This window comes from Malania oleifera, chromosome 9, assembly GCF_029873635.1.
Source record: "Malania oleifera isolate guangnan ecotype guangnan chromosome 9, ASM2987363v1, whole genome shotgun sequence".
NCBI classification, from domain to species: Eukaryota; Viridiplantae; Streptophyta; class Magnoliopsida; order Santalales; family Ximeniaceae; genus Malania; species Malania oleifera.
The window spans coordinates 48082658-48106832 of NC_080425.1; the positions used below are offsets into that span (position 1 = coordinate 48082658).

Here is a 24175-nt window from a genome sequence, read left to right on the forward strand (position 1 = left end):
ATTCTAAAACTAAAGAAATATATCCCAAATAACAATTCTAGATCTCTATCTAATATGTAGGTGACATAAGAGAAAGTCCCTATAGTATATAGGGGGAATAAGAGAGAAAATTAGAGCTAGTGCATTGGGAATTATACTAGACCACCACCACCATCATCATCATCATCATTATCCACTATTTATATTCTTTCTATATTAATATACTTCCTCTTTTGTAATCAAAAAAATTATTAACATTGTTACTACTATTATTTTTATTATTATGCAATTTTTCAGCAACTCATATTTACTTTTATTTTATCATCAAATCAATCTTAATTTAAGTTGAACTTAAGTTTTACGAACTTATAATTTACTTGAGTGAAAATTTAACAATTTTTAAAATTTATCATGCTTGAGTTGTCATTAACTCTTGAATTTAATATTATCAAAGGCAATTGAATTCGAATGTTTCACCCTGTTTACTCAATTCAACTCAAATACACTAGAACAAAAAATTATACTATTTTGATAATGATGTTTTCAACTATAAAAATATCATTACTAAAAATATTTTTTATCCTTCAAACATTGACATTCTTTTTTCTAAGGAAGGTAAAGCTCTGTCTCATAATATTTTCAAAAAGAAGAAAAATATAGTAAGAAAGTTATTATGTATATTTTGATATTACAAAAAGGAAAAATATATTTTATTTTTAAATAATATTTAATATAAAATTAGGATGTTTCCTTCTTCAGTTTCAGGATCTAGGAGGTAATTAAACTTATTTTGGTAATTTGCCTTGGAAAACGGTCCTGTGAAAGAAGAGAATCGACAATGCTGCGAAACAGAACCCCACACACGCAGAGACAGAGAAAATCAGTGGTGGCCATGGGAAAGCGAAACGGATTCATCCAAACAACCCTCTTTTTTTAGGGATTTATCCCAAAACCCCGCATCCTATCTTCAACAACTGCATTAATAGGAATTTTCCCCCTTTCCCCTCTTCGATTTTTCTTCGCAATCTCAGGTACCCATTTATAATTAACGAGTATGTAATCGCAACTTCTTTTCTTCTTCAATCTCAGTTCGAAGGTTCTCCTTTGGTTTTTTTCTTTTCCGGCGGTACCCGTGAACAGCAGAGCGGATACCTGTCGAAAAAGAGCGATAGTTTGAGAGAGAAACAGAGCTGTTGTTGAGGGAAAAAAACTGCGATTGTCGTTACGATCGGCGTGAAAATATAGGTAAATGATTTTTAAAATGGGATATCAGTTTTTTTATATTTTTTTTGAGCGGTTGATTGCTTCAATTTTCAGAGACCTAGAGAAGATATCATTAAGATTTTCAATCGTGAATCAGCAACGAAAGAAACAGAATCTTTAGATTTCTTTTTTTTTTTCCCCACATTTTCTCGGGTACCAAGCACATCAATTTTTTGTTCGGTTCCGAAGCTTTAATTTACTTGGGATTAATTGAAAAATTATTTTGTTGTTATTCCGCATATTCCTTTTTCTGTCTGTTAATGAATTTGGGTGCTTCGCAGGGTTCCTGGAGTGGCTGCGTTAAAGCCTTCTTGGTTTCGAGGGAAAAATGGTGACGACGGAAGGCGGTGGAGGGGGAGATGAAACGACGTCGTCGCCGAAGGGTAGGGTGAAATTCTTGTGCAGTCATGGGGGGAAGATACTGCCGAGGCCGGTCGATGGCCACCTCAAGTACGTCGGCGGCGATACCCGCGTTGTGGCCGTCTCACGTGACATCACCTTTTCAGGCACGTGATACCATTCTTCCTCAACTCTTCTCCATCCCCTCACCGAATGCACTTGTTTAGGAGTAAAGTTTATGAGATTAGATTAAATTGAATTGGCTATATTGTGGTTCTGTTTGGACAATAAAGACTAATCATGTTGAAGACAAGACAAAATATCATTAATAAAAGGAACCAACATAACCAAGAAAAAAAAAAAAACCTAAAACAAAAATAAAAACAGAGGAGAATTCAATTTTTCTTCCGCTGTTCAAATTGCTTAGCCACTGTTAGTGGGTGGATGGAGGCCCGGCCCAACCCTATACAATCTAAATACTAAATTGGTTTAGGCATTCCTACTGGCCAATGGAATCCCGCAGGAGTTGAACAAACATAAGCTAATGTTGTTTATTTTATTTTAATCTAGCCTAACCAAGTCATCAAAATAAATGCACCTCAATTTTATCTTTGGGAGCTGGAGTTTGAACATTGTATTTCAAACAAAAATTGTTGAGAGGCTTGTCCAAAATCCAAATATGCATAAACCTATATTCTGTGTGTGAAAACCATGACCCTGATCCTGTGTAGTTTATACTATAGAATAGAATAGAATGATAACTTTTTAAGAAGTAACTTAATTGTGTGATTGAAGCTCTTTGATCTTGATGGTATACTAAGGACAAAAAGCTGAGTGAATTATTTTTAAAATGTGAGGATGGATGGGTTTGGAATCAAGTATTCTCAATTCCTTTCCTATTGTATCTTTACTCTTTCAAAATCAAACACATAAAACATGTTTGATATCTCCACGTCTTAGTTTCAATATGTGAAAGATGCGTTCTAGGGATGTACAAAAATTATCAAAAAACTGAAAACCAAACCGGAACAAAACCATTTAACATTTCAGTTTCAGTTTAGTTTTATAAAAAAATGATTTTTTGTTTCGGTTTCAGTTTCAGTCTGATAGTAAGACCGAACCAGAAAAACTGAAAAACCAATAACATATATAATTCTTTTTGATTTTCCACATTTTTAGTATATTGTTATTAATATCGCAAATATCATTTTATAATAATTATCATTATATATATTAGTTTAAGAGAATTGATTGTTGAGAATAGTATTTTAAAAGGCAAAGGCGTAAGGCAAAGGCATAAGGCGAAGGCATTTTACCCTCCGTGAGGCGAGGCATAAGCCTCGAGGCGTTGAGGCATAAGCATTTTGGGACTGTATTTTTTAAAATAATTGATAAATAAAAAAATTTATATATAGTATAAAAATAAGAAAAATGTTAGAATAATTGAGAAACAAATAAAAACATAATTCTTAAGAGAGAGCAGAGGCTTCGTTGAGGCTTCGAGAGAGAGCAGAGGCTTCGTCGGAGAGAGCAGAAGCTTCGTCGGAGAGAGCAGAGGCTTCGTTGAGCTTCATCGGAGATAGCAGAGGTTTCGTTGAGGCTTTGAGAGAGAGCAGAGGCTTCATCGAGCTTCGTTGAGGCTTCGAAAGAGAGAGCAAAGACTTCGTCGAGGCTTCGAGAGAGAGAGAGCAGAGGCTTCGTCGAGCTTCTTCAGGCTTCGTCAACAGAGCAGAGGAGAAGAAGCTTCGCAGGAGAGAGAGGGAGGATAGGGTTTAAGTGCGTTCTAGGTTCTGGCCAGGAATACCAAAAGGCGTACGCCTTGAATCTGAGGCGTAAAAAGGTGAGGTTTTTTGCTTGATGTGTATGCCTTCTCACCTGAGGCGTACGCTTTTATGGACGCGCTTTTTAATTTACGCCTTGGTGCGTTTTTGGCCTAATACGCCTCAAGGCATGCCTCAATTACGCCTTTCAAAACACTGGTTGAGAAGGGTGGAAATTAGGATGAAGAGGAAGGGAAGGAAGTGTTTTAATACAGAAGGGGGTTCTTGAGTTTACTCCTTTACAAAGTGGGACAAGTAAAGAGTTAAACAGAAGGCTTGCTTTGAAATGTGAGTGTTGGCTTATGGGAAGTGAGAAAAATTTGTCCACGTTGGCTTTATATATATCCAACCTACAACCAGGCCTTCCTGTGTGAACAAACCATCTAGTGGCTGGGCCTAGGCTGCATTTTTTGTGGTTGGCACTTGCTAAAGTCTTTTGAATTGGGCTTGGATTGAAGGGCTTCCATTTTAGGCATTCTTCATAATATGTCATGCTCTCCACTGGGCCGTGCTTAATAAAAATTTTGAATTATGCCCTCCTACTTGGGCTTCTTACATTAAAATTTTTAGTACTTAAAAACCAATTTATAACCAAACCGAACCGATTTTTTAAACCATTGGTTTTCTGTGCAGTTTCAGTTTGTAAAACAAAAAACCGATAATTTTGGCTCAATTTTCGGCTTTGGGCAAAACCAAACCGGATAAAACCGTTTACACCCCTAATGATGAACTTATTATCTCAATAAGCCCAAAAAGAAAAAGGCCGAGAATTGTACAAGTTCTTAAACTGTGTCATGCCCAATACCAATACCACTGCAACATGTATGTCAGGAAATTTTGGAAGCTACAATAGAAACAGAACAAAATTACATAATATCTTACCCTCTGTTCGGGAGCTTGGAGTTTGGACTTTGAGTTTGTATTCATTTAGATTTAAAGAAAAATGCTGTACAAATTTGTTCTATTTTTTTCTGAGTTGATGCAAATGCAAATTTAAGGTCTGAATTCCATCTTCTCAAATACAACTTATCTTTGTTTGCTCCTCTACATTTTTGTTGTGGTACATGCAGAGTGTTCCAATACTATTTTTGATGCACTTGTTGCTTATGACGTGGCTGCAGAACATTTGCATAGTTCAACTCCTGTTTCAGGGAGTTGGGAGTTCCATTCCAAAACTTGCCTGCTTCCTACTGATTAGTACAATAGAAGTCCCTTAACAGTGAAGAAATTCTCACTGTTTATCATCACTGCAAGGTTATATTTGGTTCATAGAAAACCTAATATTACTGACAAAACGGTAGCAATATTAAGATTTGATCACTTAACAAAGGAAATGTGTTTTGTTGCTATAAAACACAGGACAATGAAAAAAAAAAAAACAACCTATGAATATATGACGTTAATAGACATTCTGCTTAACAATGATGAATTCTCACTGTTTTCCCAAACCATTTTATTGTATTGTTGCGAATAGACATTCTGCAAACCAAAAATGATGTAAAATCTCATTCTCTGAATTTGTTGCTATAGAAACCTCATTTGGATTTGTGTTGTGTTTGTGCATCTAAAATTAAATAAAATTCTGAATGATTTTTCTTGTGCTGCATTTTGCTTTCCAGAGTTGATGCGGAAGCTTACTAGTCTCTTTGATGGGGAAATGGTCTTGAAGTACCAAATAATTCCTGAGGATCTCGATGCCTTGGTCTCTGTTAGATCAGATGAAGATCTTCGCCATATGCTTGATGAATATGACCGCCAAGAAAGTGGAGGAACTCCAAGGCTTCGAGCTTTCTTGTTCCCCTCCAAATCAGTAGTGATAGAGAGCCAAACATCCTCTGTGGAACGTCAAGCATTAGAGCAACGCTTCATTGATGCTGTCAATGGCATAGTCCGCACACCTAGTAGTGTAAAACGCATTTCTGTCAACACGAACCGCCCATCATTCACCATTTCCTCTGCATGCTCTTCCCCAAAATCCCTTTCCCCAGATGGGCCATCTGCCGATCCAATGAACCATGAACTGCCTTTTTCAAGTGGCTTACAGAACAGTCGGATGCAGATGCATCGGGTCCGAAGCTCTCCTACTCTTTGCAGCCTCAGCAACAATCAGCACTACCAGCACAGCCTCGGCAACCACACTGCCCACCAGCACCACCACCATTATTTCCAAAACCCCCGACTACATCACCAGCAGCACAGCCACCAGGCTTCAAGGCCGCCAGATCCGCACAAGGGTGGTGTGGGTGAAAGGCTGATACCTGCACCATTGATGGGACGTCAAGACATGGGGAGGAGCCAAATGGGTCATGCTCCCACCCTCTACTATTCTTCAGCAGGGAGGCACCACCAAGGGAGTGGATGCAACAATTGCGGGCAGTATGATTGCAGTCCTTACAGATGTGCGAGGGTCGATAGGGCAGATAGTCTTCCTCATAGTCCTGTGGAAGGCTATTTGGGAACAATAAATACTCTTAAATGACCGACAGGATATAGGAAAACTGCATATTGTACATGCACACTATATGTATTTTACCCTGCTGATGTGATTCTGGGTCGGTTGGTTTTGTGCTGGTTTCTTGTATATACAAGAGTTTGTGGTTGAGACGTGAAGAGGATTATGCACTTGAAGAGGATTATGCACTTTTATTATTGAAATACATTAGGTATGAGAAAATATGGAGTTTTTTGACTTTATGCTGAAGCGGTTATGGGTTGGTAGGTTGTATTGGTTTGTCATGGGTTGGTAGGTTGTCTTGGTTCGTTGTGGTTGAAGCGTGAAAAGGATATCGCACTTCTATTCATTAAATACATTGGTTATGAGAAAATAGACTAGAGGGTTTTCCATGTTTCTGCTTTGAATATATGTAAGTTGAAACAGAGTAGAGCTGATGGAGCAGTGCTTTCAGATACTACAACTGAATTAAAGCATTTTGGAAAACGACTTCATTTATTTTCCTTTCATGAGTCGAGCAAAATCACAACTCCACTTTTCCCCATAATCCACAGACCAAAACTGTCCGGAAAGCGTATCAAATGTGATAGGTGTTGACCACCCAAAACTTTTGTTCTATTATAGGCATCCGTTCAGAGAGCATTAACCCTCCCGTCTAATAAACAATTCTCGTTCTCGTCACCCCCCACATCAAAAATGACCCAATACATCCCACAACTTCATTAATCCCCCACAAAATCAATTCTTATACACAACCCAGGTAGGGGGGAGAAACTGAGACAACCCCATAATGTTGTCCCCATGTTCCATCTCATTTGCTGTCGGTGAAATCTGCATCAATGACGTCACCATCTGGCCCCTTGCTCGAAGATTCAGGGGCACCAGCCTCACCACCGGGGGTTGGCCCAGGAGTTGGTCCAGCACCAGGAGCACCAGGCTGGTTATAAAGTGACTGGCCAAGCTGCATTACTTCTTGATTGAGTGCGGCCATGGCATCCTTCATGCTTTGGGTTGACCCCTCAGAAATTGCGTCCTTCAGATCCTTCAGTTTAGCCTCAACCTTTTCTTTGACTGGGCCTGGGACTTTCTCTCCCAGTTCCTTCAGCTGCTTCTCTGTCTGATACACAACGGAATCTGCTTGGTTCTTTGTGTCAATTGCGTCTCTCTTCTCTTTATCCTCCTTGGCAAACTTCTCTGCCTCCTTAACCATCCTATCCACCTGCATATTTCCATTCATTATGTTTAAGCCCAAATGAAATGAAAGCAAAGAGTTAGCTCGTATTAACTAGATTTTACAGTGTTTTAATGGCTTGGCAAGGCTAGTTTAAGCAGTGTGCCTAAACAATAAAGTAACTGGACTGCTCTTAGCTCTCTTTTTCTGTTTTTTTGTTTTTTTTTCTTTTGGTTATATTACTCTTTCAATAACTCTATGCTTTGAGACGCCTTGTATTTAGATTTGATTTGAACTTGGATGAGATTTAATACAAAAATTATATTGGAATTTGTTCAAATCCACCCATATCCAAATCCAAATTCAAATTCAAATCCAAGGTCTGAAATCTATGCTTCCAAACACAGCATAAAAGTATTTTGGCCTGATAATATTCAGTCCAATCCAGTACTGTAAATTTTAGCAACCAAGAATTTAAGAACAAATTTTGGGGGGTTTTGATTCATGCTTGCAAACACAATAGGTGCTGCTCTATTGCTTCAAGCCTTTAACCCAATGTTATCTAAAACATGGCAGGTTCCAGCTCAGGAACAGAATGCCTGGCAGGGCACTTTTGAACTATACTGATGAAAATGTAGAACTATACTGGTGAAAATTATGCAATGGCACTTGCATATTTTTCACCATTATGGTTCTAAATTTCAGAATTATCATATTATAATTCAATTGAGTCATTTTTATTGAGATATTTCACATTGAACTTGAGGAATTTCTAAATCTAAAAATATTTACCTCCAGTGGAATGTATGAATAATGAATGAAAATTGAATTACTATATGATCTCTCTACTTTAACTAAAAAAAGAAATATTCCGCAAAAAAACATTTACTACTTTGGATCCTGTAAATGTGGTTTCCTAGTGTTTTCTAGTATCTGGGCTTTATCCCAAGCCCATTAGCTACCTACTAGTGCTACAGTGAACATGAAATCACTGATCACAGTTTCATCCCCAAAAAAAATATATGCATGTTTTCAGCATTCTCCAGAGAAACATACCTCATCATTGGGCAGAGTGCTAGCACCTGTAATGGTGATGTCCTGTTTCTTCCCAGTGCCTTTGTCAACAGCAGTAACGGAGAGAATGCCATTGGCATCAATGTCAAACTTAACTTCGATTTGAGGAACCCCTCGTGGAGCAGGTGGGATTCCATCCAATCGGAAGCTGCCAAGGGATTTGTTGTCCCTAACAAACTCTCTCTCACCTTGGAGGACATTAATCTCAACACTTGTCTGTCCATCAGCAGCTGTTGAGAAAACCTCTGATTTGGAGGTTGGCAGAGTTGTGTTCCTTGGTATGATTTTTGTCATCACACCACCCAGAGTTTCCAGACCCAGAGACAATGGTGTCACATCCAAGAGCACTATGTCGCTGACATCCCCAGCCAAAACACCAGCCTAAAAAACACAACCAATGTTTTAACTCTATAGAAATATTAATTCAAAAATTAATCCCAATTATCAAACATACGCCTTAAGTACAACAGAAAGCATCTCACAACATTAAGAGAGATAACTCCATAGAAATAATGTCTCATAAATTAATCCCAATTATCAAACTTAAGTACAACAGAAAGCATCTCACAACATCAAGAGATGGCCTGAAATCAAGTATGGCCTACCTGAACTGCAGCCCCTAGGGCAACAACTTCATCAGGATTGACGGTAACATTTGGCTCCTTTCCGGTCATCTTCTTCACAAGCTCCTGGACAGCAGGGATACGAGTTGATCCACCAACAAGTATCACCTCATCTAGATCTTTGAAGGAGAGTTTTGCATCCCTCAAGGAATTTTCAACTGGTGTTTTGAGCCTAGGAAAAAAGTAAATAGCAGACATGAGAATTATACTAGTGAACCTATCTTTCATCCAATAGCACAAGGGTCACATGGGATTCAACAAATAATGGATACCAAAACATACCAGTTCTGAGCACACAACAGGACATCGATAAAGGACGACAAGCATCAAACACAGATCATCTTTCCTTACAAACATGGGGCTAATTGAAACTTTATTCAAGGAAAATTCAGTACCTGTCAAGCAAGTCAGAACACAGCTCCTCGAACTTGGCCCTAGTGAGAGTGGTCTCAATGTGTTTTGGACCATCTGCCGTGGCAGTAATGAAAGGCAAACTGGAAAATATAGACAAATGTTACACAAAGACGAGGAAAAAGAAAGATGGAGATATAGACAGAGCCATTGTCAAAAAGCAATTTGTTCAACATACCTAATATTTGTCTGAGTTAAAGATGACAACTCCATTTTCGCTTTCTCAGCTGTCTCAGTAAGTCGCTGAAGAGCTTGTTTATCCTTTAGAAGATCTATGCCTTCATCTTTCTTGAAATTTGCAGCAAGCCAATCAACAACTCTCTGTTTATGATAAGAGAGAGAGAGAGAGAGAGAATACAAAAACAGTAATCAGAACCAAGAAAACGCAAAAATATAAAACAAATGAAAGAGTTGAAATAAAAAGAAAGGATTCCTACCTTGTCGAAGTCATCACCGCCCAAATGTGTATCACCTGAAGTTGAAAGCACCTCGAACACTCCATCACCAACCTCAAGAACTGCAGCAATTTAGAGGGGGAAATAAATGCAGTTTCTACAATCTACCTCTTTCCTCTAAGAACATAAAGGTCATTAAACACCATCATCATGAAGATTTCCTAATAAACTAATGAAAAGTCATCACAATAAAGTGACAAAAGATAGCATGCCAGACTACCTGTAAGCACAGAAGATATTGAGGAAGTCAACCTCATACAATCTCTACAACTTTTCTATGACACGTGCAAAATTGGTATTTAATTAGAAATCATTAACAGTACCCTTGTCCCCACTTTCAGCAACTCCCGTACCAGTCCCGAGACACACTTTCCATGTTATGTTTAGCAATACAGTACCACAAGCTCCAAATCTTTTTGGACACTAACCATTGCCAAATCCTTTGTAACATCCAGATACCTCAAAGGGCAGCTCAGATTTTACTCAAATGAAAATGACAGTCATAACCATATATGCAGTTAGCAAAATGACAAGGTATTAACAGTTCCATCTTGATAAGAACGAAAGCCAGACAAACCAAGTTCCTATTACAAAGCTTTGGAATTTCAAAATGCCTCGTACTTTCAAAGTGAAGACAAAGGTGCTCCTGGCTGAGTCCATTTCCAGCCTTGAAAGCATGGGATTTCTAGCTCTGTTACACAGTACGCATAAACATCTGTGCAAACATTTTTTTTTTTTTTACTTTTGACAACGAGAACTAGTAAATCTGAACCAGAAGCAAGAAATAAGCTAGGATGTAGAATAGCAACTCCTCACAACAAAGATAAACATAAATACTCAACAAAAAGAACGCGAGTATCCAGAAACTGACAAGAAATTGGCGAGATTGTGGTTGCATCATGGATCCTAAACAGCTTCAGTCATAAAAATGCAATTATGCATATCGCAAGCGATGTCAGCCATAGGAACAAGATGCAAGAATACAAGCATGGTCATGCACCCACTAAGATCACATGCTAATCAATATGCAACAGTCAAAATTAGCTAACGAAGTTGGTAACTCATATGCACAGAAATTGTCATACCGCAAAACCATCCAAATGTAGGACAGTTGACATACCTGAAACATCAAAAGTGCCACCACCGAGGTCAAATACTAGAATGGTTTCATTGCTTTTCTTTTCAAATCCATATGCCAAAGAAGCAGCAGTAGGTTCATTGATGATTCGAAGAACTTCCAAACCAGCAATACGTCCAGCATCCTTCGTCGCTGTCCTCTGAGAATCATTGAAGTAAGCAGGAACCGTGACCACGGCTTTAGTGACTTTATCATTTAAGAACTTTGAAGCGTCATCCACGAGCTTTCTCAAAACCTTAATCGTAATGCAATGAAGAAGAAAAATGCACATTAGCCACATTAGCGTTTGCTAAGGGAAAAATGAAGATCCAACCTGCCCTAAAAGAGCAAAGCATGCCTAAATTGTTGTTTTAAGCAATAAAACCGACATAAGTGCTGAAAAAAGGCACCTGAGCTGAAATTTCTTCAGCAGCGAACTGTTTTCCAATTGCAGGACATTCAAGCTTAACATTGCCATTATCGTCCCTCACCACACGATACGACACCTGTTTCGACTCCTCGTCAACCTCCGACATTTTCCTCCCTATGAACCTCTTGACCGAGAAGAAGGTGTTTTCAGGGTTGACCACGGCCTGCCTCTTGGCAATCTGACCTACGAGCCTATCTCCGTTTTTGGTGTAGGCAACCACAGAAGGCGTCGTCCGCTGCCCTTCCGCGTTCGTCACAATTGTTGGCTTCCCTCCCTCCATCGCCGCGACCGCTGAGTTCGTGGTGCCGAGATCGATTCCCACCACCTTCTCGCTCACGACCCTGAGGGGACCCACCGAATACCTCCTCCCCTCGTTCTTCTTCAGCTTTAAGAGCGCAGAGCGGTGCAGGCCGAATGAAGCCTTACCGGAATTCAACCTCTGTCCGAAAAAAACCGTCCCTGACGACAATCTCGAGTTCTTCGAAGATGGAGCAAAGCCCGTACCTCCAAGAAAGTGAATCTGAGCTGTAGACGCAGCCATTTCTACTAGGGTTTGTAAATTTGAGCTAAACAAAACCTCCTAAACTAAATAAAACGTTCTTAACAAACTTGGAAGCTGCAGAAGGAGTCCACAAAAGCACGCAGACAGAGAGAGTAGGAAAATTGAAGAAACCCTAACCCAAACCCTAACCCTAGAGATGGAAAAATGAGAGCAGGGAGAGAGCGGTCTCGGAGTTTGAGGCGTCGAGGTGCGTTTGGAGAGTTAAAGTAGAAGAAGATAAGAGAAGCCGGAGGGTGGGAAGGGGTTTATGGAGAGAGAGAGTGAGGGTAGGTGTTGACACGTGGACGGTTCTAGAAAATTCTCTGCCCATTTGGATCTGGGCAGGTGTTGGTGGCCGTTTGATTGGAGTTGCGGGCTGCCCAAACGTGAACGTCGAGGACGTTCTGGAGTTTGGGCTGGATGTTCATGGCAGGGAGTGGGCCCTTTGTATTAGCGAGCGCGGCAGGCCCTACTCGGAAGCCCAGCAGCCGAAGCCCAATGTCTCATTTTGCTTATGTAAGGAGAGACCTGGGCTTCACCCGTACGAATTTTGTGAAGTTGAGCGGGCTATTTTTTGCGTCCTATGTGCTTGGGAGTTTGAATTTTATGTTTTTAATTTAAATTTATATAAATTTAGATAAAATTAAATATTTTATTAAAAATAATTAAAATTTTTATGTTATTTATTTTCATTTTTTTATTTTTTTCAACCTTTTAAATAATATAAATAATAATTTTATTTTATTTCTTTAATTTTTAAATTTCTTACCTCATACATTTAGGAACATAGAGTTCACATTTTGTATTTGATTTTATGTAAATATATACAAAATATAGTACAAAATTAAAATTTCTTGACTTTCTTCTAAATTTATATTAATTAAATTTTAAACTCAAAATTTATGTTGTCAGATACTACCACATAGGGTCGGGAGCCCCTTAGATCGTACAAATGTTTGAAAACCCCATATCTAAAACTTTTTAGACACTTGACTTAGACTTGTTTTTCCCCAAACCTCATCAACGGGTACTTCTAAGCCATCCACAAGTGCCTTTAAGGAAAGATCAAAGGGACCAAATAAGGTAGAACTCAAGGGACCGTACAAACTTTCTGATGTGCAGGATCCTCCTGGAGAGGCAAGCACAGAACATACTCAAATCCTTTTTACAAGCTCATAAAGGTAGATATAAAAGCCTTTCAAGCAACAGTTTTCAGGAACTTAGAATTTAGAAAGCCATGGAAGAAGAGGAAACTTTAGATAGGTTTTGTGGTGTTCAGTGTTTTAGTGTTGCCTCGAATGGGTACGCAACCCCCTTATTTATAGATATGAAAGCTCACTATTACAAGACTTATCAGGACTAAAGTAACTTTAATAAAGTTACCTGAAATAAACTTTTACATGACATAAAGCAACAACATGACCTAAAGAAACTTTAATAAAGAGACCTGACATAAAGTTTTACATGACATAAAGCAATGAAATGACTTTAAGTTACTTTAATAAAGTGACACAACACAAGCTACTTTAATAACACTCGACAACCAACGTCTTGGCAGTGCTAGGTCTACATGTGGTGTGAAGGAGACAAGTTGAGATTGATATAGTCCTCATCAGTAATTTCTCCATACACTGGATGGTAGTAAGTGGGTGGAAAGTCGTTGTGTTCATCAGTCTCCATAGGATCCTGGGAATCCTGATATAGATCTCTTGCAAGGATGTCTTTTGGTGGAATGAGATTGTTAGGAACAAACTGGATAACTTCGGGGCCATAAGAGATATTATTGAGTCGACAGCGAAATTAATTTAGAGACTCTTTGAAACTTGGCCAAAGCTTGGTGAGATCATGGATTGTTTCCCATACGAAAGCTGTGTTGTGGGACCATAACAAATTCCTCTAGGGATTGTAGAAGTAGGGCCGATGTAAGATGAACACACAATGAAATCTTGAGGCTTCTTCTGAAGTTAATTTCCAGACATTCTAATTTCCCATTAATTTGATCAATTTTTTTCTTTATGACAATAGAGGATCAAACCATTGGAAAAGGGTCCAAAGGAGAGAATCTTGATTGGTTGGCTTGTACAAATGTTCATACACTTCTTGAGGGGGGGGAAATGATTGTATATACTTGCAAAGCAGAAACACACTAGATATTCCATAAAATATTAGGATCAGATTGTGAGGACGAACTGAGGAAATAAAGGTTGAGGAAGGATTTGGAAGGGTCAAACAAATGATGTCTAATTAGGTTGGCATATACTGGAACATGAGCTTTGGCAAAGTTATTGACGTGGTTGGCGGTGAAGGTTTGGACTGGAAGGGGACTAAGGAGTTCTAAAGGATAGATCATTTCTTTTGTAACAGAGAAGTGAACAATCTCTTCTAGCGAAGCCATGAAGATTAAGGGTATGGCTTTATTGGTAAGAATAAAAAGGGCTGATTTTTATGGTCTGCTAAGCATGTCTGTCAAGATATTGTGTTTTCCTTTTATATGTTTCACAGTGAAATCACATCTAGAAAACCAATCTTTGAGACGAATTATCTGGGGATTTGGGAGAATCTTGTTCCAGAATTCAAGTGCTTTTGGATAGCTGGAATTATCCATTTCGATTGTGAAATGTCTGGTTCTGACATGAAAATCAAATTTCTGGATCCTGTATCTTACGACAAGGATTTCTTTGTAAACCGTGTGATAATGCTTTTGTGAAGGTTTGAATTCTCCACTGGCATGTCCACAGCAGTTTCTTTTGTTATCTTTTTCTTCAAGCAATAATGCTCCCGGAAGTGATTGCTTGAATCAGTTTACAGGACAAGATTCCCCGTTGATGGGATTGTGTGAGGCGGTGGATTTTGTGCAACTTTTTTGAGGTGCTTGACAGCATTAGTTTGATTTGGGCCCCACGGTGGTGGATCTTTTTTCAAAAGCCTGGACAACTGGCTAATGAAATCACCCACATGAGGAATAAAGTCTCTGATGAAATTGATGATGCCAAAAAACTGTTGAATTTGCTTTTTCGAAAGATAATCATCAGGAAAGCCCAATAATTCTTCAGCAATGAGTAAATTCACCATGTGAAGTCTTCATTCCTAAAAAATCAATTTCTCGTTTTCCAATGCTACTTTTCTTTTGAGAGAGCATAATTTAATACTGATCAACCAGATAATAAAATTGTTGCAGCAGTTGATAATGATCTTCCCAGTCTTGGAAAATAATAATATATCATCAATATATATCAAAGCACTATGGAGAATAGGATTGAATATCCTTGTCATAGCCTTTTGAAATAATGAAGGGGTCATTTTAAGCCCAAAGGGTAGAACAGTCCATTGAAACTGTTCATTTGGGATGCAGAAAGGTGTTTTGTATCGATCATTAGGATGACTCCCAAGTTGCCAAAATGCTCTCTTAAGATCGAATTTTGAAAACATTTTTGCTTCTACAAGATGAATGAAAAAAGCCCCGTGCTTTGGAATAGGAAACTTATCATCTTTAATGAAAGCATTTAAGGGCTTATAATCAATCACCAATCTCTTTTTTCTCCTGACCTTCTCTGATCATTTTTCCACATAGAAGGCTTGACATGCCCAAGGAGAGCTTGTAAGCTCAATAAGGCCTTGCTTTACTGCTTATATTCATCTTTTGCCATTTTCAGATCTGAGGGTGTCATGCCTGGATGAGAGGCTTTTGTTGGATTAACATCTTCATTAACCTTGAAAGGTAGCTTGATAAAGAAATCAGGATTTTTACAAAGAGGTTTTGGTGATCAAATTGATCATGGCTTTCAGTACAGAGCTTTAATAATTGATCTTGCATAGGCTGATAATCTATATTTTCTTCTTCTAAAGAATATATTTTGGTCATAGCAGTAAAAGGCTTAAACTCTCGCTTGCACTTGATTCCCATGGGAAGGATTCTGAGGGATTTGGACTGGCAATAAACATCCCATCCTAATATGACATCTTAATCAGGAAGAGAACTTCCAATGACATAAGCCCAGACTGTGCAGTTGGAAGAAGCTTGATTCCAACCTTCCTTTTGGATACCAAAGAAGTGGTAAAGATTTGATCATTGGCTGCTTTGAAGAACTGGGTATTATGAGTCCAATATTCTGAAGGGAGAATCTTTGGATTAATCATGGTCTTGTAAGAACCTATATCAACATATGCAATAGCAGGAATTGGCTTGCTATATTTTTTAGGGAGAATTTGGATTTGGACATGAGGGCTTAACCGGGATTGTTATGAAAGGAACATTTGTCGAGCCTAGAACACTTCTTTAGGAGAATTAGGATAATCATCATCAGAATAATCCGAATCAGAAGGATAAATTTTGGGAAGAATGAAGGTTGTATCACTATCCATTTCTTCTTGTTCTGAGTAGATGGATTCAATATCAGCATCTTCAACTTATAATTGTTGAATCATTTTTGCTGATTTTGCTCGATCACGAGGACACTGTTTTGCAAAATGTCCCTTCTTGCCACAGATAAAGCATCAAGAAGATTTCCTTATTCCTCTTTTGTGCTTCTTCCTAAAAAATTTAAACTTCTTGGACATTTTATGACTAGGGACTTTGTGAAAATGCTTCTTCTTTTTTGAGCTACACGTGTAGCTTTTATCATTTAATATGTAAATAGGGCTTTTTACACTGCTTTTTTTTTTAAACTTGTGATTTTGTTGAAGCATCTTGGAAAATAACTTATGAGTATCACTGTCACGCCCCGAACCCACAGATGGGTCCCAGGTGTGAATATAGTAACCTAACATGTCTTTGTATCAATTTAAAACATACATGATACAATACAAAATGAGGGTCCAACCTCGTGGGATATACGGATGCCCTTAAAATATAAACATGCACATCTATACTCATCATATACGCAGCGGAATACGGTCTTTCTATACATGAACAGTACCATACTAGAGTCTATACAAAATTAGGATATACATTCCCATAATTACAACATACTCCGGGCGCCTATGAAAACCATCCCAACAACCCAGATACAAAAACTCGTACCTAATAGGCATTAGTAGTAGCTAACGACACCCCCGCTTCCAAATGCTAGGATGCTGACCACGACTACTTAATGGACCTGAAAACATTTGTACGTACATTCGAGGTGAGACACCTCTCAGTAAGGAAGAAAGCAGGTTATATTAGTGTGTGACATACCAGTATTATTTTACATAAAACATAACACTATACAATATGATACAGTTACAAAACATTTCCATACAGTTCCATACAGTTCCAGTATTTTCACAAATGCATTCCAGTATATACGATACCCAAAAACATACTGTCAGTGTCGTCACACTAATACACAACTACCCTATGAAACCTGAAGCTTCAAGCGATTACATTGCCAATATGATGTAGCTCACACAAGTACGCAACTATGATATGAACTCAAAGCTTCACAGCGATTACATTGCCAACACACAACTACTCCATGAACTCAAAGTTTCACAACGATTACATTACCATACAGGGTGGCTCACACCCTTCAGTGACCAGCCGGATGACATAGTGATATTTCACACCCTCGGATATAGAGTCGGACACTCTCGCCCACGGTTTTCACAACGGTACATGGCGCAGCGTACGGTAATTAGCCACCACTCGCTGATTTCACAAAACCTGGAATCATTTTAGAGTTCACACTCCTATACATTTTAGCATACAGTAATTAGTTGCCACATAATTGTTTTACAAATACCTGAAACAATTACATACAACCATACATACCACACTTATTTGGTTTACGGCAAATCATATCGTTTTCCAATTCAAGTATACAGTTTATGCAAATATGGATAATAGTCATCTTAATAATACAGTTTAAACAAAACGAACGATTTTCCAAACAAGGTAGAGATGATACTTGAAATCCCCAAATTTTCCCAAAAACTGTAACCCAAAAATTCATGTTTTTACCCTATAAATTTTCCCAAATAAGTTACCAAAACATACATACGATCGTAGCCTACAAGCTTACCGATCCTGATTTCGAAAATAAACTGATATAAACCGAATCCTCTTACCTTAACCCGAATTCCAATTACGAACTCTACGGTCCCAAAACTACGAACCGAGACTCCGAAACCTACAAACCCCAGTACAATACATGCTTACAATCCGTACTACTATACATATTCTAAATCAGAAACGAAAACCAAGTCTTACCTCGATTTTAGCCCGAAACCCGAAATCGCTTGAAAGGGAATTCCGATTTGCTAGAAACGTAGAGAATCCTTCCCTGATCCTCGCAGTAACGTCCGATTTACAAATCAGACAACGAACGGTGAAGAAATTGAAGCTAACTTAGCTTAGAAGCAATCCTTTTGGATATTTATAGTCCTTTGACTTGGGTGGATTCGTCGACGAATTGGTGTCCTTGTCGACGAGTCCGTCATTACCTTCTTGATGAAGTGGTGGCCTCGTCAACAAGCCTGAGATCCCTAGTTTCCCGAAATCTCTCAGCTTCTCCTTGTCGACGAGTTTCTGAATTTCGTTGACGAGAACAGAAGGGACCTTATCGACAAACTCCGGCCTCATCGACAAACTCTGCTCAATTCCCCATTTTACCCTTCTTTTACATAATTAATCCATATATCATGGTTCGGGTTCTTACAACCTCCCCTCCTTACAAAAATTTCATCCTCGAAATTTGCAATCTCTCATTACAACACATTCATACTACTACATACATACACACTCTAAGGTAAACTGGCAGCCATTTATACGTAGCCCCTATATGATACATACATACTCTAAAGAAAACGGCGGCCATTTATACGCAGCCCCATCACGATACATACATACATACTCTAGAGAATATGGCGGCCATTTATACGCAACCCCGTCATGATACATACATACATATTCTAGAGAATACGGCGGTCATTTATACGCAGTCCCGTTACGATACATACAAACATACATTCCCTCACTTATGGCGAAGGAATATCATGGTTACATACATACGTGGTCTCGGGAGCTTACAAAACAACATGACTCTCCTAGAGACTAACCACCAATTACTAATACGATAGCAGAGTATTATATGCATACATATATACTCATACCACATGCTACTCAGAATAACTATGGATACTTCCGGCGTATTTCTATTTCCACTTCCCAAGACATTTCCTTAACCACGTGATTCCACCACAATACCTTTACTAATGGTATTTCCTTGGTGCGAAGCTTCTGAACTTTACGGTCCAGAACCTGAGTAGGTATTTCCTCATATGCTAAATTATCCTCAATTTCCAAGTCATCATAACTGATAACATGTGATGGATCCAACATGTACCTTCTTAGCATGGATACGTGAAACACATCATGGACCCTCGAGAGTGCTGGGGGTAGTGCAACTCTGTAGGCTACCAGACCCACACGCTAAATAACCTCGAATGGTCCGATGTACCTCAGGCTCAATTTACCCTTCCTCCCGAATCTCATCACTCCCTTCATCGGAATGATTCTAAGGAATACCTTACCCCCACCTCGAACTCCAACTCACGGCAGTGAACATCCGCGTAACTCTTCTGCTGACTCTGAGCCGATCTAATCCTCTCCCAGATCAAACCTACCTTCTCAGATGCCTGCAGCATGAGTTCAGGTCCTAAAACCTGATGTTCACCAACCTCATCCCAATACAAAGGGGATCGACACCTCCGACCATACAAAGCCTTGAACGATGTCATCCCGATACTAGCCTGAAAGTTGTTGTTATAGGCAAACTCCACTAGTGGTAGAAACTGAATCCAATTACCACCGAAATCCAATACACAAGCCCAGAACATATCCTCCAAGATCTATATCGTCCTCTCCGACTATCCATCAGTCTAGGGGTGGAACACTGTACTGAAAGTAAGCTTCGTCCTTAGTGCTTCCTTCAAGCTCTTCCAAATTGAGAAGTAAACCTCAGATCCCAATCTGACACAATGGACACCGGCACTTCGTGCATTCTCACTATCTCATGTACATACAGGTCCACTAGCCTATTCAAAGGGTAGCTAACCTTCTTCGATACAAAGTGAGTAGATTTTGTCAATTTGTCCACAATTACCCAAATAACATTCTGCTCGTGAAGCGCTGGCTGCAATCCGATAACAAAGTCCTTGGAAATGTGCTCCCATTTCCACACCAGAATAGGCAAAGGCTGTAACGGCCCTGCCGGCCTCTAATGTTCAGTTTTCACCTGCTGACATGTCAGACACTGCTCCACAAACCGGGCAATATCCCTCTTCATATCACTCCACTAGAAGGACTCACGCAAATCCCGATACATCTTCGTACTACCTGGACGTACCATATACAAAGAACGATGCGCTTCTTCCAGAATAGTCCTTCTGATCTCATCATCATTTGAAACACACAACCTGGTCCCAAACCTCAACACACCCCCGTTAGAGATGTTAAAATCCACAGCCACGCCCTGTTGCACTTTTCCCACAATTTCAGCTAACTCCACATCACTAGCCTGCGCGGCTTTAATACGCTCGAACAAGATCGGCTGGATCACCAAGCTAGAATGAAAGTCTGATGATCACCAGACACCAACTCCACACCTAGGCTTTCCAGATCCCACCAAATATGATGCTGAGCTACAATCGCAGATACTACTGCATGTTCTGACTTCCGACTCAATGCATCCGCTACCTCATTAGCCTTCCCCAGGTGATAACTGATCGTGCAATCGTAGTCTTTGATCAACTCTAGCCACCGCCTTTGCCTCATATTCAGTTCCTTCTGCGTGAAGAAGTACCCGAGGCTTTTGTGGTTAGTGAAAATCTCACATTGAACACTGTACAGGTAGTGTCGCTAGATCTTTAGGGCATAAACTACAGCAGCCAATTCCAGATCATGCGTAGGGTAATTCTTCTCATACTCCTTAAGTTACCGAGAAGCATAAGCTACCACCTTACCTTGTTGCATAAGCACACATACTAGACCCTTCAGGGATACGTCGCTATAGATCACAAAACCCCCATCCCCCGAAGGAATGGTCAATACTGGAGTAGTAACCAGCCGGTGCTTCAACTCGAGAAAGCACTGCTTACAATCACTAGTCTAGTCAAACTTCACCCCCTTCCTGGTCAATCAAGTCAGAGTTCCAGACAATTTAGAGAAACTCTCCACGAACCGACGATAATAATCTGCCAGTCCCAGAAAACTCTGAACCTCCTGCACACTCTTCGGTCTAACCCAGTCGACTACAGCTTCAACCTTACTAGGATCAACTGAGATACCGCCCTTAGACGCCACATGGCCTAAAAAGGCCACCAGATTCAACTAGAATTCACACTTCTTCAGCTAGGCATACAACTTCCTTTTTCGTAGAATCTGTAGCACCAACCTCAGATGATTCTCATGCTCTTCCGAACTCCTCGAGTGTACCAAAATATCATCGTTGAACACCACTACAAACTAATCCAGGTACTCATGAAACACCCTGTTCATTAGATCCATGAACACTGCCTGCGCATTGGTAAACCCAAACGACATAACCAAGAACTCATAGTGGTCGTATCTGCTTCGGAAAGCGGTCTTTGCTCCATCCTCATATCTAACCCTCACCTGATGATACCCTAACCATAGGTCGATCTTTGAAAAGACCTACGTTCCTTACAGCTGGTCAAAGAGAACATCTATATGAGGCAAAGGGTAACAGTTCTTCACTGTCACTTTATTGATCTCACAGTAGTCAATGTATATACACATCGACCCATCCTTCTTCTTCACAAACAAAACTGGAGCTCCCCAGGGTGAAACACTCGGTCGAATAAAACCTTGGTCCAATAATTCCTGCAACTACTCCTTCAACTCTCGAAGTTCTGTCAGGGCCATCTGGTACAGAGCTTTAAAGATCGGCACCTTACCAGGTAGCAATTCTATCAAAAACTCCACCTCATGATCTAGAGGTAAACTGGGTAAATCATCAGGAAACATATTCGAAAACTCGTTGACTACCCGAATATCCTCGAGTCTCAACTCCTCTTATGGCGGTTCCTTCATGCAAGCTAGGTACCCCTAACATCCGTCTAAGAGTAGCCTCCTCACCTGTACTTCTGATAGAACCTGTGGCATCGAACGCACACACGTTCCTACAAACTCATACTCCTTCTCCCTAGGAGATCTGAACACTATTATCCTCCTACGACAATTAATCACTGCAAAACTGGAGAATAGCCAATCCATCCCTAGTATGACGTCAAAACCATACATGTCGTATACTACAAGGTTCACTGGTAGTAGTCTCCCCTGGATTTCCACTGGGTAGTTCCCTAACATCTTACTATAGATTGTTACACTCCTAGTCAGCATAGTAACAGACAACATCTCATTCATAACACAGGTTTCAGCCCTACAAAACTTCACAAAACTAGCAGATATGAATGAATGGGTTGCTCCCGAATCAAATAAAACAACAGCTCTATTCGAAAGCAATAACATGGTACTTGTCACCATATTCCCAACGTGTTCCGCATCTTCTGGAATCAGTGAATATACCTTTGTCAGAGCTGTGGTCGCTTGGTAGTTTCCTTGAGGCACCTGATTACTCCCACGGTTCTGGGTCTATGCAGGCGTATCTCTCCTCGATGCCTGGCAACTCCATGGCATATGGCCCGGCTTGCCACAGTTGTAGCAGTTTCCCCATAATGGCTGACATTCGCCATTGTGCCTTTTATGGCACCTGGCGCATGGTGCTAGGGGTGGATCCCCCTGATAATTCTGCCGCTTGATGTTATGCCGATATCCAGAACTGTAGCTCTTCTTCTTCTTCCACTGTCCCTGCTGAGGACCTCTCTGAGGACCAGAAGATGCTGGCCTCTTCCCCTGATCCTACACTACCTCATCTCCTCGAAGGTCGATCTCAACTATGGTGGCTTTATCCACCAGGATAGAGAATTCACGGATCTCCAGCATCCCCACAAGACGGCGGATGTCTTTCCTCAAACCCTTCTTGAACCTCCGAGCCTTCTTGTGCTCATTCGGAACCAAGTATGGCATCAATCGAGACAACTCGATTAACCTGGCGGCATACCTCTACACTGTCAGGGTTCCCTGCGTCAGGCTCGAAAACTCATCGGTCTTTGCATCCTGAGTGGAGATTGGAAAGTATCTCTTGAAAAATACCTCTTTAAAGCAGCCCCACATCATACCAGATGGACCAGCTCTCTGCCTCTCAAGCTGACTCACTGCCATCCACCATCGCCCTGCCTCCCAGTCAGCTGGAAGGTAGCGTACAAGACCTTCTGCTTCTCGGTGCAGTGGAGGACTTCCAAAATCCTCTCGGTCTTCCCAACCCAGTCTTCTGCCATTATTGGTTCAGGTCCTTCCATAAATGTCGAAGGGTGCATGCGTGTGAACCTCTCGATGGTACACCTCGCATCAGTAGGAGAACTCTTGCGTCTCCTAACACTCCACCCAATCTCTTGGATCACCTGTCCCGCCAAACCATGAGACACAGAAGGAGACTCATCACTTATTGTCTCCTCAAAGCCACTCTCCAAGTTATTATCCTTGGACCCCATTCTGAAAACAGAATACGAATGGGTTAAAATTCCTATATCGTACACAGTTAACACAATCATAGACCTAATCATGTCAACTATTACTCTCACGACTCTAAGCCTGCCCCATCACACCGACACGGATCCATCAATGGTTTGCCCTGTCTTTATTGGAATCATCATCCCAGGAAAAACACTAAATACCGCCGACAAATCCTGGTTTACCAACAGGACAACCCTTGACCAACACTACCCAATTCTTACATCCTATACTCTGGTATGTACCATCAATACTCCTAACCAAGTCTACCTAACAACCTGGTTAGCTCTGATACCAAGCTGTCACGCCCTGAACCCACAGATGGGTCCCAAGTGTGAATATAGTAACCTAACCTGTCTCTGTATCAATTTAAAACATACATGATACAATACAAAATGAGGGTCCAACTTGTAGGGTATACGGGTGCCCTTAAAATATAAACATACACATCTATACTCACCAGATACGCAGCGGAATACAGTTTTTCTATACATGAACAGTACCATACTAGAGTCCATACAAAACTAGGATATACATTCCCATAATTACAACATACTCCGGGCGCTTACGAAAACCATCCTGACAACCCGGATACAAAAACTCGTACCTAACAGGCACTAGCAGTAGCTAACGACACCCTCGCTTCTGAATGCTAGGATGCTAACTACGGCTACCTGATGAACCTGAAAACATTTGCACATACATTCGGGGTGAGACACATCTCAGTAAGGAAGAAAGTAGGTTATATCAGTGTGTGGCATACCAGTGTGATTTTACATAAAACATAACACTATACAATACGATACAGTTCCAAAACATTTCCATACAATTCCATATAGTTTTAGTATTTTCACAAATGCATTCCAGTACATACGATACCCAAAAACATATGGTGAGTGTCGTCACACTAATACGCAACTACGCTATA

The 24175-nt window shown here is 40.1% G+C and overlaps 2 protein-coding genes across 5 annotated transcripts; one reads left to right on the top strand and one right to left on the bottom strand.

Annotated features, from left to right (window-relative positions):
• The first annotated feature begins 742 nt into the window (after positions 1-742).
• Positions 743-6075, top strand: LOC131164986 (uncharacterized). 4 transcript variants are annotated; one of them, XM_058122565.1, is made up of 4 exons: positions 743-1010; positions 1120-1224; positions 1524-1748; positions 5021-6075. In XM_058122565.1, exons 3-4 carry the CDS (start codon positions 1571-1573, stop codon positions 5878-5880), a joined length of 1038 nt encoding a protein of 345 aa, XP_057978548.1. In that variant the 5' UTR covers positions 743-1010; positions 1120-1224; positions 1524-1570; the 3' UTR covers positions 5881-6075. The 4 variants fall into 4 exon arrangements, with proteins under 4 accessions (XP_057978548.1, XP_057978546.1, XP_057978545.1 ...); XM_058122562.1 differs by having other exon boundaries at positions 756-1010; positions 1123-1224; XM_058122563.1 differs by having other exon boundaries at positions 743-1224.
• Positions 6076-6329: 254 nt separating this feature from the next.
• LOC131164984 (stromal 70 kDa heat shock-related protein, chloroplastic) lies at positions 6330-12093 on the bottom strand. The gene is made up of 8 exons (XM_058122561.1): positions 11115-12093; positions 10708-10960; positions 9570-9649; positions 9311-9453; positions 9117-9215; positions 8704-8893; positions 8081-8479; positions 6330-7072 (listed from the first exon to the last, which is right to left on the bottom strand). The coding sequence occupies exons 1-8, from the start codon at positions 11673-11675 to the stop codon at positions 6665-6667; spliced, it is 2133 nt and encodes a 710-aa protein (XP_057978544.1). The 5' UTR covers positions 11676-12093; the 3' UTR covers positions 6330-6664.
• Between the last annotated feature and the right edge of the window lie 12082 nt (positions 12094-24175).

Coding starts and splice junctions, on each gene's coding strand:
- LOC131164984 (XM_058122561.1), bottom strand. CDS start 11,675: ATGGCTGCGTCTACAGCTCAGATTCACTTTCTTGGAGGTACGGGCTTT. Junction 9,216..9,310: donor TTAACTCAGACAAATATTAG/GTATGTTGAACA, acceptor TATATTTTCCAG/TTTGCCTTTCATTACTGCCA. Junction 8,894..9,116: donor TGTTCTGACTTGCTTGACAG/GTACTGAATTTT, acceptor CTTTTTTCCTAG/GCTCAAAACACCAGTTGAAA.
- LOC131164986 (XM_058122563.1), top strand. CDS start 1,571: ATGGTGACGACGGAAGGCGGTGGAGGGGGAGATGAAACGACGTCGTCG. Junction 1,749..5,020: donor ACGTGACATCACCTTTTCAG/GCACGTGATACC, acceptor TTTGCTTTCCAG/AGTTGATGCGGAAGCTTACT.